This window comes from Clarias gariepinus, chromosome 16, assembly GCF_024256425.1.
Source record: "Clarias gariepinus isolate MV-2021 ecotype Netherlands chromosome 16, CGAR_prim_01v2, whole genome shotgun sequence".
Lineage (NCBI taxonomy): Eukaryota > Metazoa > Chordata > Actinopteri > Siluriformes > Clariidae > Clarias > Clarias gariepinus.
In genome coordinates this window covers 2,426,331-2,447,660 of record NC_071115.1, presented here as the reverse complement: position 1 = coordinate 2,447,660, position 21,330 = coordinate 2,426,331, and the positions used below count along the sequence as shown (strand labels likewise).

The following is a 21,330-nucleotide window of genomic DNA, read 5'->3' as shown; positions in this document are numbered from 1 at the left end:
GTCATTATTTATATTCATATGGCAATTGTGTAAAGCACTGGAACAATAAATACAGTGAATAGTAAATATTATCCAGGCTGCACATTTCCAACAAATTCATTACAAATACATTATAGTTTTAACCACATTGTGTAGCAGAAGCACAAAGCTTTTGCAAAAACTGCAAAGGTTAAAGAAACACTATTGTTTCAGTTGTGACTGTGTTGCCAGAACAATACAATATATTTTAAATGTAAGATTAGTACAAAACAAAACAGGTTTAAAGTTTTAAGTCACTGGTGTAATGAATTCCCTCCTCTTAATTTTTTTTTCTCCATAGTCAGTATTTTTGGAGCTTCTCTGTTTGCTGGTAAGTGAATTTTCCATTTGAATAAATTCAATTTACTCTACAGATCAGGGGCTTCTTGCTCAAACTTTATCCAAACCTCAAGAGCACTTATTTTCTAACCCTCTGTGGTATCACAAACTACAGCTATTGAAGGAATATTAGGAAGAATTAATCACAATAGGCAAATATTGAGAGTAAAGTAGGTAGGATTAACAATCTTTGAATGAACTCCCATACTGTATACAAAAAGCACCACCCCTAGAATTGTAAAGCATTTGATTGGTGTTTTAATTATCAATTACTGTTAGAACAGTGTTTCAAGGACACACAAGAGATGGCAAAAGTGAACATCTTTATCTATTCTCTTGACACAGTCTGATAGTCATCTAATCATGAGTACTTACTTTATTGGCTTTATTTCATGATCGAGTGTGTATTTATAGAACGCGGGTTAGATTGTGTCTTTCCCTTGCTCCCCATTCGTAAGAGTCCTTAGATCAAATAGCGTGATTATCCTGCCAAATCGTGTTCTTCCGCGTTTGGGTTTACCATTGACACAACAAATGGCTAACCGCTAAAGCTACATCTTCTGCTCACCTCAGGTTAGTTCTTGACAGAATGACTGAGGCCGCCGCGGTAAACCCAGCGGATTACGCGCACCTCTGCAACGTGGTAGATCAGCACGCCGAGCTCATCAACAAGCTAACCGGGGAGATCGCTAATCTGCGCCGGGACCTCCAAGACGTCGCAGAGCTCTGGCGGAAGAACGCGGATCTCTGTGCGGCTGTGGATGGCGAGGATAGCCGGTTTTCCGTCGCAGCGGCCACCGCGTCGCACCAAACCCCTCCCCCCCCCGATGTATTTCTGGCACAGCCGGGTAAATGGGATGGCCGGACGGGAAGTGCAAAGTGTTTTTGACAGCGCTTGATCTGGTGTTTGAGTTTAATGCCACCAGGTACTCCACCGATCGGCTAAGCATCGCGCTCCTGGTTTCGTTGCTATCCGGGCAGGCAGCTAAGTGGGCCACGGCAGTTCTCCGGGCAGATACAGACACCGCACACTCATATAATGAGTTCACCCGCCAACTCAGACCTACTTTCGAACACCCAGCGGGCGAGGTGAAGACCGACACCAAACTCTACCATCTGCGGCAGGGAGGATTGTCCGTGAGCCAGTACGCCGCCGAGTTCCGGACCCTCGCCGTACAGATCGACTGGGAAGATGCCACGCTCCGGACATCCTTCTACGAGAGACTGGCTTCACGAATAAAGGATGAGCTCGCCGGGCGAGAGCTTCCCGCTAAACTGAAAGGAACTTATCCAGCTCGCCCTCCGTATTGACCAGCGCATTCGCTCTCACCCCAAGCCAGCCCCGAGGACACTGCCGCCTGCACCCACCTTCTCCTATGCTCCGCCATGACCACCTACAGCCTTCACCACCACCACCACCGGATCTGTCGGATCTCCACCTCCTGCCGTGGTTGACACCAGAGCAGGGGAACGCGAACGACGGTATCGAGGGGGTTTGTGTGCCTATTGTGGGTCGGCGGCACACCACCGGGCAATCTGCCCAATTCGCCAGGGAAACGCGCAGCCCCCTCCACCTCTCCACCACAACCGATGCCACCATCTCACATTTCACGGTGCAGGTAAACCTCCAAACTGGCCACAAACGAGTTCGAAGCACCGCGTTCATCGATTCCGGTGCCGCTGGTAACTTCATTGACTTTAATTATGCCAAAGATTTGGAGGTGAAGATTGAGGCGTTATCCCAGCCGGTAAAAATCATTCAGCCCTATCACCCATCAGACCCAACGCATCACGCTCGCCATAGACCAGCACCAGGAACAGATCCAATTCCACCTCACGTCCATCTCATCACCGCCCATCATCCTCGGCTATCCCTGGCTATTGCAGCACGACCCCATTATTTCATGGACCCAGAACCGGATTGTCCAGTGGGGGCCGACCTGCACCGAACTCTGCCTACAGGCATGGACTGGGACGTTTGAGGGATTGAGGGAGCCTGAGACCCCCGACGTCAACACCAACACCATTCCTGTCACCTATCGGGACTTGGCTGAAGTTTTTTGCAAGAGACGAGCTACCCACCTCCAACCTCATCAGCCATACGACCTGGCGATAGAACTTCAGCCGGGTTCCGTTCCTCCCCGCGGCCATCTCTACTTGCTATCTACCTCTGAGATGCAGGCGATGGAAGAATACGTCACCAACGCCCTTCGTCAGGGGACCATCCGGCCCTCCACCTCGCCTGCCGGCGCGGGGTTCTTCTTCGTCAAGAAGAAAGGGGGCAAACTTCGCCCATGTGTCGACTATCGGGGGTTAAACAACATCACAATTAAGAACAGACATCCACTACCACTCACCAACTCAGCCCTGGACGCCCTCTCTGGTGCCACTGTGTTTACCAAGTTGGACCTCCGGAGCGCCTACAACTTGCGCATCAGAAAGGGTGATGGGTGAAAGACTGCTTTCATCACACCCACCGAACATTATGAGAGCCTGGTCATACCATTCGGACTCTGTAATGCACCCTCAGCCTTCCAACAGTTCATAAATGACGTCCTCCGAGACATGCTAGGCCGATGGGTGTTCGTCTACCTGGATGACATCCTGAAAAATGTGCTTTTCACCAGCACTCCACCACGTTCCTGGGTTTTGTCATCTCGCCCCAGGGTGTGGCCATGGACCCGCAGAAGCTAAAAGCTGTACGTCACTGGCCCCTACCCAGGACACTCAAACAGCTTCAGCGGTTTCTCGCGTTTGCGAATTTCTATCGTCGCTTTAGCCGGGGCTACAGTACAGTTGCAGCACCATTAACCACATTGACCAAGCCCTCATCTTACCCATTTTGGCTCAACCCAGCTGCCATCTCAGCATTCAAGGAACTCTGACACCATTTTACCACCGCTCCTATTCTTCTTCATCCCGATGCCAGCAAACCCTTTGTTGTGGAGGTGGACGCATCGGATGTGGGCGCCGGAGCAGTTCTCTCCCAGCGAGGTCCAGACCAAAAACCCTTGCAGTTTCTTCTCCCAAACATTTGACCCCACTCAGCAGCGATACGGGGTAGGGGACCGCGAGCTGTTGAGCATAAAGTGGGCTTTGGAGGAATGGCATCACTGGCTCCAGGGTGCCAGTGAGCCATTCATCGTCTGGACTGATCATCAGAACCTGATCACCATTAAAAACTTAAAACAGCTCAACCCACAACAGGCACGGTGGGCATTATTTTTTTAACAATATAATTTCCATCTTTCTTACCGCCCGGGGTCTAAGAACACCAAAGCCGACGCCCTATCACGCCAATATGAAGACGATCTCCCCCGGGCGGAACCCGTGCCTGTCATCCCTCCATCTCGCATCATCGCACCCCTCTACTGGGACTTGGAGATTCTCTAGTGGGGGCATTCGTCCATCATCGCCAGACATTCTGGAGCCCGACGAACCCTATCATTCATCAGACGGGCGTTCTGGTGGCCCTCCTTGAGGAAAGACGTCATCAAGTTCGTTCAGGCGTGCCTGGTGTGTGCCAGGGCAAAAGACACAAACCAATCAACTCCGGGAGAACTCCAACCACTCCCAGTTCCTCGATGGCCCTGGACGCACATCGCCCTGGATTTCATTATGGGCCTGCCGGTTTCAGAGGGTAAGAACACCATATTAACCATTGTTGATCAGTTCTCCAAGGCCGTGCACCTGGTGGCCCTAACCGGACTCCCATCAGCAAAGGACACCGCTAAATTGATTTTAGAACACGTAGTACGACTGCATGGGTTCCCAAAGGACATCGTCTCAGACAGTGGGCCTCAGTTCACCGCCCGGTTCTGGAAGGCCTTCTGTCGTCTGATCAATTCCACCTGTAGTCTGTCATCTGGTTACCACCCCCAGATTATGGTCAGACGGAACAGACCAACCAACAACTGGAGCGCTACCTGAGGTGTTTTGTTTCCGATCACCAGCGCTCCTGGGCCCGCTACCTTAAATGGGCCGAACTGTCCCACAACCTCCACGTCTACTCAGCCACCAACCTAAGCCCATTTGAGGTGTGCTATGGTTTCCAACCTCCAATGTTCAACCATCGAGAACCATCAGTACTGTGGCCTCGTACATCCAGAGTCGAGGATTAAATTTCCGCTTCTTGTGTGTGTGCTTTAAGTTTGCATGTTCTCCCCGTGCTTGATGTTTTTTTTCTCTGGGTACTCCAGTTTTCTTCCAAAGACATGCATATAACAAAGACATGCATATTAGGCTAATTGCCATTTCCAAAGTGCCCATAGTGTGTCAGTGACTGTGTATGCTTGTGCCCTGTAATGGACTACCACCCTGTCCAGGGTGTATACTTAGTCCCCCCAGATAGTCCCCAGGAGCCTCATGTACAAAGACTTGCGTTAAATTCATACTAAAACATTGCTAACGGACAAAGCTGTAAATGTGCGTACAAAGTAAAAAAATCTGATGTATGAAACACTGCGTACGCAGAATCCCACGCATTTTCTCTTTGTACATCTAAATTAACGTGAAATTGCGCGCACGTGCACGAGCGCAAAACCCCTCCCTGCCTCCTCCTCCATATAAATATGTTAATGACTCCACTTTGGCAAAACCCAACGAAAAAGCAATGGCAAAAACGAGCAAGAATGTGATTTGGAGGTGCTTCTATCGGAGGTAGACCGGAAAAAAACTGTGTTATTTGCAAGTTTGTCCTCCGGAATTAATAACAAAATAAAAAAAAAAAACTTAGCTGGAATAATATCTTTAAATACATCACTCACTAAGAAGCCACCCATCGTGCACCCTGCCACCTTGGAGCTTATCCCAACCATGCTGTTTATGAGGATGAATGAATCATGGGTTGTCCCAGGCCACCTTGCCACAATATTTGTTAGGCGCATTTAAGCATCACATATTATTTGCACATTTATTAATTGGAAATGTTTCCGATTCACATATGCAAATTCGTCTTCAGATGGCGCCTTTATAGCAGTGTGCGTGTAGTCGATCGCTCCGAATACATTAGGAAAACCGGCGATCGCTGCAAATTGCGCTTTAATGTTTGGCTGGTCAACTGCATGGTATGGAAACCTTATATACCTGCTAGACATGCGGATGATCCCGTCACATACAGCTGGCATTGCACGGCTCAAAGACAACTAGCTTAACTTCGAGCGGTCTGCCAGTTCCCTTTGGAAAGAGCCAGTTGCCAGGAAACCAAGCGTTGTCAGCACCTGTAAGGGAACGGGTAATGCGTGGCTCCCTGCTATCTCTCTTTCCAAATTTGGACTTGGATCAACACAGAGCTCCAAGAGGATAGCTCTTGGAAATCTGAAACGGCTAATAAGCCAGTCATCATCGTGGGCCAGAAAATCACTGTGATGCCTAAAAACGCGTCCCTTGGGATTCGCCCATTGACAATGTCCTTTAATAAGGCCATTGCCATAGACTAAGGGTTGTATACATTTGCAAATGCTTTTATATGTTCTAAATCACATAATTGGTAGAAAAATATTGTGTCAATTAACCCATTTTATCAATTATAAATTAATAGCAATGTTTTTCACATGTGTTGGTGCGATACTTTGTAGTGTGCAATTTAACATAATTGCCTCTAGGAGTCGCCAACGGAAATAAAACAAACGCACACAAGAAATACACGTACACCAGACATGAAGTTGGCGTGGAAGAACGCACATTCTCACGTTAATTTCACTGTTAGTAAATCTGACCGTGAGCGTGAAAACTGGCGTAAGCAAAGTTTTTGTGCGTACGCAGCGTTGATACATAAAGCCCCAGGCTCAACATTTAACGGATTTACATTTCTGTTAAAGGTGTGATACACACTGTAATACATAGAATTAAAGTAGTTTTTAAGCTGTGTTTATGGATAGTTTAGTTAAGGTTTTTTTATGAGTAATGCCATTTACATTCTATTTACATTAATTTAGTTTACTGCCAAACTTTTGAGGCCAAATGTTTCAATAAATTTATTACCAATATTTATGTCTGCTAGTGCTCCTGTGTGGTTTAAATGATTGTACAATACAGTAATGGCTATTTTTTTTTTTTAATATATACAACAATCAACATGAAGGAGGTATGAAGTCCTTTATTCTTTAAAACCTGTAGTATCTGGTTCTACACAGAGTCAAAAAGACTGCAGTATTCTGGTGTCACACGATCAATCGATGCCTGCTTGATTGCTTCCTGAAGATCATGTACTGTACAGAAGACGGTTTATTGGCTGCTCCAGCATTCCTCATTATTGTCCAACAGTCTTCTATTGGGTTAGGTCTGGAGATGACTCAGGCCATGGCTTCAGAAGTTGAATATTATCATCACATAGTCAGATTTCCACTAGTTTTCAGTTAACTAGCAAAACGCCACAACCAGATAGGCTGGATCTAATGAGTTAAAGCCACAATGCAAAAGAACTATAATGCAAAGTACTGTATATGATGTCTGAAATGATGAAAATGATGGCATTTTAAGAGGATTTTTTTTTTTACTGTACCTTTCTAGTAAAGATGAGAAATAGAATAAAGAAAGAAGTTGTAATACAAGTGATACAAACTCTTATTAGATGAGATATGGTGTTTAAACTAATAAATTGCATACAATATGAGATCAGTTTTATAATGTTAATTATTTAGGTACAAATCCTGTCATCTTCGAGAACCTATTGGGAATTACAGAAATAGTTTTATATTAAACTGTCAGTTTAAAAATTGTAGAATTATAACAAAAATCATTATCATTGATTAATATAAACATGCATTGTGTTTTCTCTTAGATGGCGCTAACATACGGCTCATTAATGGCAGTAACTCCTGCTCTGGTAGAGTGGAAGTCTATTATAATAACCAGTGGGGAACAGTGTGTGATGATTACTGGGACATGAGTGATGCACAGGTGGTGTGTAGACAGCTTGGATGTGGTAATGCTGACAGCGCTCATAAAGAAGCTCACTTTGGTAAGGGTAGTGATCCAATATGGTTGGATGATGTTCAGTGTTCTGGAAGTGAAAGCAGCATCACACAGTGCACTCATAGGGAATTTGGATTACACAACTGTAACCATGGTGAAGATGCTGGTGTTACCTGTTCAGGTACAGTAAACCTATTTATCATGTCATTATCAATGTGATTATATTAATATTGCATTGCTTATTGTTGGAAATTACCAACTTTTATTATTAAAAATAAATCTAGTGAAATTATTTTGTTGCCATCTTAGTAATTTTAGTAAATGTTAATCAAATATAATGGATGCAGATCTTCAGAACTGGCAGCTACACTCCACAATGTAATGAAGTTAACTGGTTGTTATATTAACAGATAGATAGATTACACGCAAAAATATTTGACATATTAGGCCGAAATTAACTCTATAAGAGTTTGGCAATTATTTTTTCTTTTAACTAGTTAAAAAAAAAAACACATTATACATTTTATGTACTGTATATTCACATGTAATGTTGTGTGTTTGTAACACAAGTTACATTTGAAATGATAACATTACAACAGTGTACAACAATTCGTAAAAACAACAGTTTTGTGGGGAATTTTTTTTCTTCTTAAACAGGAGATGTTCTTTACTTGCAGATTACTAGTAGTTTATTCGAATTGTTAACTTTTTTATAAATATTGATGTCTTATTGGACATGCAAATTTTATGTTAAGAACAGTGTTGGGTAAGTTGCTCAAATAAACGTAATCTGCTACAAATTACTAATTACTACTTTAAAATTGTAATTTGATTACTGATTATTACATGTAAACATCAGATTACTAATTACTTTAAAAACATCTGTCACAGTGTGAGCCCTAATCTGTTGTCGCTTCTCGCTCACTCCGTAGACTCCCTACGTAGGCATCCCCTACTTTTGGGGTTAAGGGGCTAGAACGCCAGCGCGGGCCAGCAGGCAAAAACACCACATTTGTAACGCTAGTTGTTGTTGGTTTTTTGGCTGCCTTCAGCAAGGGGGCGCCACAGCGGATACTTGGTCCGCACATACAAGCTTGGCACAGTTGCCCTTCCTGACACAACCCACCCCCCATTTTACCCAGGCTTGGGACCGGCACAGTATCCAGTGGCTGGGGATTGGGCACAGCTGGGAATTAAACCCGGGCTTTCCGCATTGCAGGTGAAACACCTACTGTACCATTGAGCCACCTGTGCCCACACATTTATAATGGTAGTATTGTAATTTTATTGACATTGGTAACTGTAATTAAATTACATGCATTTAAAATGTAATGAATTACATTACTGTGTATCAGGAAAATTAATTAGTTTACAGTAACAATAACCTGTTATACCCAACTCTGATTAAGAGTATGGACAGAGGCGATTTTTTATGATGTATTTTTTTTAGGCAGACAAAAATAAGATTCAGTTTTTTGTCACATGTACAGTACATCACAGCACTGTGAAAAATTCTTTTTTTCTAATGCTTTACATTTTTTATTAAAGATATATTCATCTTATATTTCACTGTAAAGAATCACAATAAATGTAAATTAATTTTAATGGCAGAATTACAGTATCATGAAAAGTATTTGACTCCCTTTTTTAACATATTTGTCACACTTAAATGATTGAAATCATTCAAATAATTAAATTGATATTACATAACCAGAGTAAATACAACATGCAGTTTTTAAATGATTTTTATATTTATTAAGGGAAATCCCCTGGCTAAATTATAAATGAGTGAGTTAAGGGATGCTGTAAAGTTACATTTTACTTACCAAACCAAGGCCTGATTACTAGTAGACCTGTTGAATCAAGAAACCATCTGAAATCTGACATCATAGAACCCGTCTGACAAATTGACGCATGCTAAAAGATCTCACAGAGCGGCCTCTAAAGAAATTCCTGAAAACATAAGAAACTAAGAAATTCTTATAAGTCTGGGACTCAAGTGAACAATGTTAAGAGCCATCATCTACAAATGGAGAAAATTTGAAACAGCAGTGAACCTTTCCAGGCCGGCCTACCAAATCTACTCCAAGAGCACAACGATGACTCATCCAGGAGCTCATAAAAAGAATCAAGAATGACATCTAAAGAACTGCAGGCCACACTCGCCTCAGTTATGGTCAGTGTTCATGATTCAACAAGAAGAAAGAAACTGGAGGCAAAAATGGCATCCAAGGTGAAGCCACTGCTAACCAAAAAGAACACAATTGCTTGTTTCACTTTTGCGAATAAATATCTTGTTTATCCCCAAGACATTTGGGAAAATATTCTGTGGACTGTGCATCTTGTTACATCGTCTGTAAAACTTACACAGTGCTTCATAAAAAGAACATCAAACCAACAGTCACACATAGTGGTGGTTTGTGCTTTGCAGCTTCAGCACCTGGACGAATATTAGTGGAACCATAAATTTTGCATTCTAACCAAAATTCCTAAAGAAGTGTGTCTGGCCATTTGTTCGTGACCTCAAGGGCACTTGGGTTATGCAGAAGGACAGTGATCCAAAACACACCAACAAGTCCACATCTAAATGGCTCATAAAAGCAAAATTAAGGTTTTGGAGTGGCCAAGTCAAAATACACACTTAATTCCAATTACCTTTAAGTAAACACACCTTAGAGTGTGTTTTGGGGCCCCTGAGCTAACATCTCATTACACTGTATTCAGCACAACCTGCTACAACATGTGAGCAACATATATGTACTAGTTTGTGTTTTAGAGAAAATAATTAAGTTATGCGTAATATATATATATATATATATATATATATATATATATATATATATATATATATATATATATCTTCAATGATTACACTTACTGGCGGAATGTGCAGAGTGTGATGGTTTAATTAGCAGAGTAATAGCACAGTTGTGCTTAAAATATTGCAATGCACACAACATTATGTGTGACATATCAGTGTTCAACAGTTGCCCAACTCATTGCAGAATTAAATGTGCACATCAACTTTTCTTTTTTCACCAAAACTCCACAGGGTCAATGCAAATGACCGGTCTGCTATAGCCAAACCTTTGGTCACTCGTGCCAATGCCAAACATTGGTTTCAATGGTTCCAGCAGCAAAAATCTTGGGAAACATGTATTGTTCTCTGATGAGTCCACCTTCACTGTCTTTCCCACATCCGGGAGAGTTATGGTGTGGAGAAGCCCCAAAGAAGTGTACCACCCAAAGTGAAGCATGGGGGTGGATTAGTGATGGTTTGGGCTGCAATATCATTACTTGGGCCCAATACTTGTGCTAGATGGGCGCGTCACTGCCAAGGACTACCGAACCATTCTGGAGGACCATGTGCACCCATTGGTTCAAACATTGTATCCTGAAGGTGGTGCCGTGTATCTGGATGATAATACACCAATACACACAGTAAGACTGGTGACAGAGTGGTTTGATGAACATGAAAGTGAGGTTGAAGATCTCCCATGGCCTGCACAGTCACCAAATCTAAGGTGTTTTGGAGGAGCGAGTTAGTCAACGTTTTTCTCCACCAGCATCACGTAGTGACCTGGACACTATTCTGCAAGATAAATGGCTCAAAATCCCTCTGGCTACTGTGCAGGACTTGTATCTGTCATTCCCTAGATGAATTGATGCTGTATTGGCCGCAAAAGGAGGTGCTACACCATACTAATGAATTATTGTGGTCTAAAACCAGACGTTTCAGTTTCATTGTCTGTATATATAAGAAATAATGTTTTGAATGTTTCACCTTACAAACATTTACACTTGGGCAGATATTCACGAACATTTGTATGTGATATTAAATATTTTACGTAAGCTATTAAAAGCTAGCTATAACAAGGCAAAATATAGTGTGTAAAATGTGCATTAATAATTTGCCCATCATCAAAGCTTGCTTAAATATCCTCTGCTAAATCAATTCACCTTTAAAAATGTATCAGTTTGTCGGAGTTGCAATCTTCTTTTAAGGAAAAGGTAAATTCTTTCTCATTGTCTTGAACCACATAAAGTACTTCCTTATCTGTATTGCATGCCATCTTCCAAACACCTACAGTAGGAAAGTCAATGAATCTATGCAAACTTTATGTTTTCTATGGCATTGTCCTGGGGCATGTAAATTGTACATGCATTACCCTAAATATTTACCCTGTGAATTGCATGTGGGCGTGTCCATCTCCTTGGTTTTTATACAGATTACATAAACTAAGAATTTTTTTTTAAGTTGACTTGTTTCATTTTACTTTATCCTTCTATAGATATATTTCTCATGTCAATGTATGATGCATTCGCTGAGTTTCAGTGCATTTTAGGGACGATTTTTAGAAAGATATTTGTGGAGACTAAGATGGGGAAAGCTATTAAAAGCTAGCCAAGCTAGAAGGCACCTTGTTTATTTTATTTTATTTTATTTTACAAAAATGCAATGTTTTGTTGATATTGTGCATGTATGCACATAAAAGTAGATCCATTACACTTATGTGTGCAATCAAAAATGACAGCATTATAAATTATTTTTGGGGTTATAAACAGGCTATTCATGCTTAAAAATTCTCCAATTAAAGCAATTCTCCATACAAGAGTGGAAAGGTGAAAGACTCATTGCCACTTATCGCAATCACTTGGTTGCAGTTATTGGGTTTCCTTATAAATGCCATCATCTTTAAAAAACTGCATTTTGTATTTTCTCGGGTTATCTTGTGTAATATTCAAATTTGTTTAATCTCAACTCGATTTAAGTGAGACAAATATGCAACAATAAATCAATCAGGAACTGTTTCCATGGCACTGTAGTTAATACAATTTATTAACATGACCAATAAACCAAAAAAAAATTTGATAAAGAAAAAACAACTCAGTTATTTTTTTTTTCTTTTTTTTTTTTAGATGCAAAATGTATATGAATATTCCTGAGTTGTAATTAACTAGCCTTCTTTATTGAAAGTTCTAATAGCACAACAGTTTAAAAGACTTATCCGCAATTATGGGATTTGAATCTGTGTAGCAAAAACAGTCTAACATCTCGCATTAAATGCTAGTTGCATAGTCTGGTTCCTCTCAAGGTTTCTTCATCTTGCCATCTCAGAGAGTTGTCTCTTGCCACTGTCGCCGACACCCTTGGCTTGCTCATGAGGGACAATCTCATTATCATTTAAACACATTTTTTCTCGCTCATATAGACTTCCATAATTTTATTTTTCATTTTGTGAAGCTGCTGTTTTTTAATAGTAATATTATTTTTATGTTGTGCGGTATGGAGAGCCGCACCACGAGATGTTTTGATGTTTATAAGAGCTCTAACACAGGGCTTTAGAGGGGGTCAATGAATTAGGAGTTGTGAGAGTGCTTGTGACACACACGGGAAGACCTTCCTGTTTAGAGATGACGTGGGATTATTAATTAAAAACTTAAAAAGAAACCCAATGAAAATTGAAAACCCAAAATAAACTAAGCTCTACGCGAGAACAGACGGGGTTCTGGAAACTAAACAAAAACTAGGGGCCTTCGCCCTTACCGAGGATTTTTACAAGAGAGAGAGTTTTGTGTTGTACACTTAACTCAACACAGAGAGTGAACGTTTAACTAACTCTTTCTCTCTCTCTCTCTTTCTCTCTTTCTCTCTCTCTCCCTCTCGTTCATCGGCGTCTTAGGAGAAAAGAAGCAGGGTCTTTGCTTCTGTCTTGTACTCTTTCTGTGCACTTATCTGTCTTTGCTTTTCTTTTCTTTCTATTTCTTTCTTTCTTTCTTTTTCTTTTTTTCCTTTGTCATTACAATTAAAGTCTTATTCTTGATAAAGTTAATAAATGAAAAATATATCACCAAAATACCTTGTTTAAATATTGATTGCATTGCCTATAACCAATTGTGGCAATGGAAAGTACATTAAAGTGGAACCTCGGATTACGAGTAACACGGTTTTGCGAGTGTTCCGCAAGACGAGCAAAGATTTTTCATAAATTTTGACTTGGAAAAGAACAAGTCTTGGTTTATGAGTACTGACTATCATGTATCACGCATGCGCTTCTTGTTTTGACGCCGAGCGTCACATGATCACAACTGAGCCAACGGTTTTTCCTTCTCTTGCGCTGCAGAATGGGGGTAATTGTCTCCACTTCTGGGTCTTAGTGCTTGTCTCTTACTGGTATAATAAACATCCGTGTACTGTTTACTGTAACACTGTGACCATGTGTGTGCACGTAAAACATCTTTTTTTTGCGTTTGTCTGTGGGTGTGTACAGCGCGCGTGATGAATAAATCAAAAGCAAGTCTTATCAGAGAGATTAAAAATCCATTAAGACATTAGACAGAAGACACAGTTTAATTTATTTTTTTTAGATCCACATAATAATTATAATAATAATAATAATAATAATAAATATCATTTAGCCTACATAATCATGAATATTAGGAAATAATGCTTTTTTTATGTAATTTATTTAAGATGATTATTTTGTCTTATTGCTATGATTGTGTGGAGCTCATTAGTGGTTTAAACATTTGTCTTCTTTAAATATCCTTCAAGCTCATCCAGAAAAAATAAAATAAAAATGACAGTTCTTCAGCAAAAGTAAAAATGTGTGTCATAAGTAAGTCATGCTTGTTGTGTTTAATGGAAAAAATAAATAAATGGAAAGTGTTTGGTATTTTTGATTTGTGCACAAAATCGGAAATCAGAAAACAAGCCATTATACTTTTTTTCCATTTTGGTTTAGGCAACTGCTGTCTAATTTTTTTATATTTCGATTTATATTGAAAAAAACATGAAAAAAATAATACACAAATTAAGTTGTATCATTGTATTTTATGGACATATTTGCATATAATTGCTCAAGGGTGCAACATATAATTTTTGGCAAAATTTCTGGTTCTGTGCTATGACCCAAAAAGGACTTTGTTTTATTTCATGTGCTGTATATCTGCGGAAAAAAAGAAAATTTTTAAATGTCAATAAGTCTTACATAATAACATGTAAACATCTCTGTCTTTTGAGCTCTAATTCTTCCTATCAGCAATTACCATGACCTGCATTAATAAAGAGGTTTTACTGACCGCAATTTTTTAAGGTAAAGAAATGTGCAACAGTTGCAGAAATGAGGTGCATTCCTTTTTTTTTTAATGGATACACTGCACGTATTTTAATTGTTCAGCTAAAATTCTAGTTGGAATATAGCTTTGATATTTAAATTTGTTATTTCCCAGACTGTTTTTTCAACTGTTTTGATATTTAGATTCTTATAAAGAGATCAGGCTGGTGAACGGTGCGAGTAACTGCTGTGGTCGAGTGGAGATTCGGCACAAAGCCCAGTGGGGAACAGTGTGTGATCATTACTGGGACTTAAAGGATGCAGAGGTGGTGTGTAAACAGCTTGGATGTGGTAAAGCAGTCAGTGCTCCTCATAATGCCCGCTTTGGTCAGGGAAGTGAACCAACCTGGCTGGATGATGTTCAGTGTACTGGAACTGAGAGCTACCTATATAAGTGCTCACACAGAGGATTTGGAGTAAAGGACTGTGGACATGGTGATGATGCTGGAGTCGTGTGCTCGAGTAAGTACCAATGTTTATAGCAAAATGCTATTTAAGTTAAATTCATGTACAAAATTAATAAATATATTTATTTATTATAAGATTTGCAGAGTCCCACACTGACTCAGATCTCCCCAAACTCTGTGGTCTCACCTGGAGAAGTTCTTCAGTTCAGATGTTCCACACCCAGACCAACATGCATCTCTTTAGACTTTAGCTTGTATAAAACTGGGACATCAATGAAGAAGCAAACTGCAGAGACTACAACAACATTTACTCTGACTGTAGATAAATTACATCAGGGCCAGTACACCTGTGACTACTCATACAGGGAAAGTAACTCTATATCATCCAGGAGCAGCTCCATTACCATCACTGTGGGTAAGAGACATCTTCTGGATTTGTTTGTCAGAACAAGATAATATTTGCAGCTCTGTTTGTACCCTAGTTCTGTTTATCATTACCAATATGATTTAAATTGACCCCTTTTTAAGTTTTTAAGTTCAAACCATGTTTCTTGTTTTCCAGTAAACCTGCAGCAGCCCAGTATCTCCTTCAGTGATGCTGATAGACTTGAAGTAACAAGAGGCTACAGCTTCTCCATCATCTGCTCCACTGAACCTCAGTATTCAGGAGGTTCCTTCCACTTGGTACTCAGTGGATCCAACATCACCAGGACTCAGTCAGCTGTTAACCACTCAGCTGTCTTTCTTTTTCCTGAGGCAGATTTTGTCCATCAGGGAAACTACAGCTGTACTTATAAAGTTAACAAGTCTTCACGCACCTTTAATTCCACTGCTACTGATCCCCTGTTCATCACTGTGAAAGGTATAGTCAAATATGTTTCTTTTGTTTTGTGTGTGGGTCTTGCAGTTTACATTTTACAAAGCTTAATGATGATGATGACGATGATGATAATGATGATGATATTTCTCTCTCAGCATCTCTGGCTCCTTACATTGGTTTTGGAGTGACAGCAGGACTGCTTCTCATCTTAGTTCCAGTCATCATTTACTTTGTGAAGACACAGAAAAGACTAAACTATCAAGAGGATAAAATGAAGAATACACAGTGTGAGTAAAAAAAAAAAAACCTAACTAATGTAATTTTCTTTTAAACCACAGGGCTGTTGGATTCTTACAGCTGAGTAATTTTCTTTCTTTCAGCAGTGCAGATACAAATATCATATCATTTTATCATTGTTGCATTGATTCTGTAGTAACAACCTTAACAGAGACTTGTACAAGGGACACGCCACAGATATGGTAAAAGTCTCCAGTTCAACAAAAAGGCTACCACTTCAACAATAGAAACTCTTCAGGACAGAGGAGGCTTCTTGTCTTAACTTCAATTGGTGATGGAATGATCAGTAACAGTTTCTATACAATTAATCCATTACCCTTAAGGTCGGAGCTGATTGTGCTGAATATTACAGTGATGTAGCTGTAACCAGTTAGCTTTGTAGCTCACGTTAGCCATGAACAGAACAACACGGGGTTCAGAGGTAATTTAGAACAATTTAAAATCAATTACTATGTAGACAAAGTGTTGTTTAAGATAATGGTATTAGATGTGTTTTTTTTGCTGAAATTGGTGTGACTGGTATTATTTATAGATAAAAAAAATTATCTATTACATTTTTTTAAATAAAAAGCTAATTAATGACAAATTGACTAAAACATTTAGGATGATATATATGTACAATTTATTTCTCTACAGTAATACAATTTATTTATAGGTGGCAGAACCACACACGAGGATCCCCAAGGAGAATTTGAGACAGATGACGAAGCTGATTATGAAAATGCCGAAACCATTCACCAACAGAGGAAGGATTCAGACGACTCAGATAATGACTACATTAATCTTGATGCCAATATAAAAAGATGTGCAGTGGACAATGACTATGAGGGCGATGGAATTTATGCAAACTATGCAGTGTAGCAAGAGCTCAGAAACAATTACATGGTTAAAACATAATTATTCATTATAGTTGAATTAAATTACATGGACTTCAGAAGCATTTTATTCTTTATTCTTTAGTTCTTTCAGTAGTAACTATATTAAAGCCTTTATTTACTTATTTTTTTATCCTCCTTGGTTTCATACAAACTCATCATACTACTAATTGAATGTACAATAGTTTATAATTTACAGTTTACATAAAATGATGACACGTGAAAAACATGTTTGGAAAACATTTAAATTAGTCTGTTGATATCTTTTATTTAAAATCAAAAATCTTTGTTTATTTAAATTTTATTTTTATTTATGAAACTTTTTTGTTTATAATTTAGATATTTTATGTTATTAATTAGACATGTTAATCTATGTACTGTAACTGGTTCGACCCTTGTGAACGTGACACACCACAGACATACGGACATGAGTTGAGGTCTTTTTCCTGGACATCCATTGGCTGGGCGATTTCCCGCAGAGAGGACTGCGTTAAGGCCCCTGATCCCAGCCAGGAAAGCCGTCCAGCTGTCAGATGTCCAGGAGAGACTCCCGCCTGCGGCCCCACCCAGAGAAAGTTAGGAGGGACTGGTCTTCGCTCGCGTTCAGCGGGAAAAATCGCCGTCATGGGAGAGTCCAGGAGCGCTACCTCTGTGTCCTCCAGTCTGCCACTCTGCCCACTGCCGCCTTTTGCCAGCCGTGTGCCCCGCATGCCAGCTGGGCACTGCCAACGGATCTGCATGTGCACACCTTCACTCTTTCCTCCCCTTTTATTCTTCCTCTCTCGTTTTAAACACTTTGCTTCCCCTTTTTTTAAATAAAAAAATTCATCCTTTTCCCATAAGACCTCGCCTAGTGTCCGTGTGTCTGTGGTGCCACCCATGCACAAGGGTCGAAATCGTTACTGTACTTACAGTATATTCTTTCATATCTTTTCTGCTAAATTTCATATGTCAAAAATCACACTGGGATTTTTTTATTTTTTTTAATTAAAGTCTTATATTGTTTTTTCTTAAAATGTTTGTTAAAAATGTTTGTTGCATGTTTTTTTTGTAAATGATTTGCACCTTTGTGAGTGAAAATGAATACATAAATAAATAAATGAACATGAGTTGTATATATATTTTTATTATAAAAATGCACATTGTACCTTGTCTATATAAATTTTCGATTATACTTTTTAATTTTATTATTTCATTATTTGTTTTATAACTTACAAAAGAAGTGAAACAAGAGAAGTTATCTCAGATATTTTATTTACCTTTTTTATCAACAAAATGTAAGAGAAAAATAAATACTAATATTTTAGAAAATAAAAAGGCAATCTATGTGTGTGTGTATATATACAGATATACAGTCTGGAAAAAGATAAAAGACCATAAAACTCCCGAAATGTCATCAAGAGGAAGATCATGACAGTAACAAATCATCAAGTAAAGCTAAGCTGTTTGCTTTTTTGCAAAAAAAAAAAAAAGAGAGAGATAAAGTTACCAATGTGAGCATTACCAACAGCAATGTAAAAAAACTGGTGGAGAGCCAAAACACATGAAAGCTGTAATTGCATTAGGTTTATTTCACCAAATACTGATTTATTAATGTTATTTAGCCAAAGCATTAATATAATTTGTTTACAAATTATTTGCATTTTGTTTCATTTGAGTTATTAAAGCTCTACAAATGCTGCATGAACTTGGGTTATTTTGATGTGTTGTCATGTCATTTCCTTTAAACCTACATACACTCCAAATAATAATTTAGATTTTATGAGAATAAAATTCATAAGAGCCGTTCACAAAACCAACACATGCACCTGTAAGAAAAAAAAAACATAAAAAAACTGATCATTTTGGACTGCTCTCTTATTTTTTTCTGGAGCTGTACACTGTATATTAGGTTTAGAAGTTACTTTTTTTGTCTTTTTTTTTTTTTTTTCACCTACGGCCTGGTAGGTTGGGACAGCTTTTTTTCCTTACTAAATGAAATCATCATTTAAAAAGTAAATAAATAAATAAACTGTAAATAAATTTCACTTTGCACTGAAGTACTATTGCGGGTGGAGCCATCATTTTACCACCTTTTACAAATATTTACCACGTCTGTAAACGAGTGGTGGTTCTCGCTTTGCCACACCCATAATATTGCAGCCCCAACCATCACTGATCCACACCCATGCTTCACTCTGGGCATGCAACAGTCTGGGTGGTACACTTCTTTGGGGCTTCTCCACACCGTAACTCTCCCAGATGTGGGAAAGACAGTGAAGGTGGACTCATCAGAGAACAATACATGTTTCACATTGTCCACAGCCCAAGTTTTTCGCTGCTGGCACCATTAAAACTTATGTTTGGCATTGACACCAGTGACTAAAGGTTTGGCTATAGCAGCCTGGCATACCTATAGCAGCCTGTACATTGAACCTGTGGAGTTCCCGATGAACAGTTTTGGTGGAAGCAGGATTTGAGGTGCACATTTAATTCTGCAGTGAGTTGGGCAGCTGTGGCTGTGGCTGTTTGAATACCCATCCAGGTTAGCACCCGGACATTCCTTTCAGACAGCTTCCTCTTGCGTCCAGAATTACTCCTGTTGGATGTGGTTCGTCCTTCTTGGTGGTGTGCTGACGTTACCCTGGATACTGTGGCTCATGATACATCACAAAGACTTGCTGTCTTGGTCACAGATGCGCCAGCAAGACGCACACCAACAATTTGTCCTCTTTGAACTCTGATATGCCACCCATAATGTTGTGTGCATCGCAATATTTTAGACGAAACTGTGCTAATTAAACTTTTACACTCTGCTCGTACTGGTGGAATGTGCAATCAATGAACATTGGCCACCAGGCTGATCAAATTTAGCCCTGCAACCTCCAAAAATTGGCTAGTGTTTTCATTGTCCAAACCCTATAATATTTGTTTGATAATCTCAATCATTCAAATTGGCTAAATAAGAATTCTGGCAAATTCCTAACTGGGATGTTTCAGAGTGTGCTGAAGAAGTTCTCCCACATCACCCCATTGCTACACTTCTTCTACTTGCTTCTTCTAGCTGCTCATGTCATGTTTAAAATACTTCCTCTCACAGGAGGATGTGCATCATGGGTCTTCTCTGTGCTAACAGCAGTGGGGTTGAACAAACTTGCATTATGATTATACTGTATGTACAGTACCTTTCACCAATGCTTAAATTGCCACTTGAGTTAAGTTAAAAAGAAAACAATTTTTATACTTTCCTAATGGTACTTTTAGTCCCTGTCTAGGGAACTAGTTTGTGGATGTTTTTTTATTGATGAGGACTTTAAAGTTGCTCCAAAAATCTTCAGCAAATGTTGTAAATGAAATGTGCAACTTTATCACTCTGAAACTTCATCACACCTGTACTGTATGTATACATCTATTTTTATATGTAAATCATTGCATTGCTGCTCCAGAGTTTGCAGTTGGATTTTAAGTGTTGGTTAGAGTCTGGGCAGAGTTTCTGTGCATGTTCCTCTGCCTGTTCAACATGCAGATAGAGCAACTGGTGATGCTAAATTAGCTCATAAACAGCTCAACTGCTCAATACAAAAACAAAAAGTTGTTTTTACTTTGTCATCTCTCTATACAGTGCCTAAATATCATAGCAGATTAACAGAAGTACCAAGAAGAAGATTTTTTTTTTTTTTTTTTTTAACTTTTGACACTCTGTGGGCTCTAAGTGTGGTTCCTCAAACTTAATATAAGTTTGAGGAACCACACTAAGAGCCCACAGCACAGTGTCTAAAGTTTAAATATACATATTCTTGGTACTTCCGTTAATCTGCTATGATATTTAGGCACCGTATAGAGAGATGACAAAGTACAAATAATGCTTAATAAGCACCCAGATAGCAAGGTGATATTGATTTAATGTTGAAATCTTATCAGAATCATCATTTTGGTTGAGGTTGATTATTCAATGCTAAATAATGTTGAATCAATGTTGATAATTTATTGCTTTTCTGTGTTGAAAAGACAAACATTTAATCAATGTTGATTTTTGGTTTTGGAACCCATCCCAAATTAAATTAACCAAGTGCATTTTTATAAAATGTGTATGCATGTGTTTATGTGTTTAAAACAGGATTTGCCATGCTTCAAAAAAAAAAAATATATATATATATATTGTGGCGTGGGCGGGGCGGCGGCTGACGACCAGCATGCCTTGCGGGGATGTCGGTGTGTGTTCACCATGATGGGGAAAGGTGTTTGGGTTGGTGGCTTCGGCCCTGTTTGTGTGTGTAGGGTGTGATGTGTAAAATGTGCTCCAGTTCAAGCTAGTGCTGAATTGGATGTAGGCTCCTGAGTGAAGGTGCTGCTCATGCCTTACATGCTGTGTGCTTAATAAAGTACTCCCAGCCATTGCATTGGGTAGCAAATAAGCTCACTCGTCTCTCCAGCATTCCTTCCGGCGTAAAAACGCTACATTGGTGTCAGAAGTGGGATGGAGAATAACGGGTTCGAGCGCACAAAGGAGGACCTTCTAAAAATCCAAGCGGGCCGCCGAGTAGCGGAGCGACTACTCGCGC

At 39.6% G+C, this 21,330-nt stretch overlaps 1 protein-coding gene across 1 annotated transcript in view; it reads left to right on the top strand.

Moving 5' to 3' along the window:
• The window catches only part of LOC128544919 (deleted in malignant brain tumors 1 protein-like), a 142,805-nt gene extending 126,030 nt beyond the window's left edge, over window positions 1-16,775 (top strand). Inside the window, exons 17-22 of the mRNA XM_053515232.1 lie at window positions 7,139-7,447; window positions 14,535-14,852; window positions 14,934-15,212; window positions 15,360-15,659; window positions 15,773-15,904; window positions 16,570-16,775. Of these exons, the coding sequence (XP_053371207.1) occupies window positions 7,139-7,447; window positions 14,535-14,852; window positions 14,934-15,212; window positions 15,360-15,659; window positions 15,773-15,904; window positions 16,570-16,775 (1,544 nt within the window). The remainder of the gene's footprint in view (window positions 1-7,138; window positions 7,448-14,534; window positions 14,853-14,933; window positions 15,213-15,359; window positions 15,660-15,772; window positions 15,905-16,569) is intronic.
• Window positions 16,776-21,330: the final 4,555 nt, after the last annotated feature.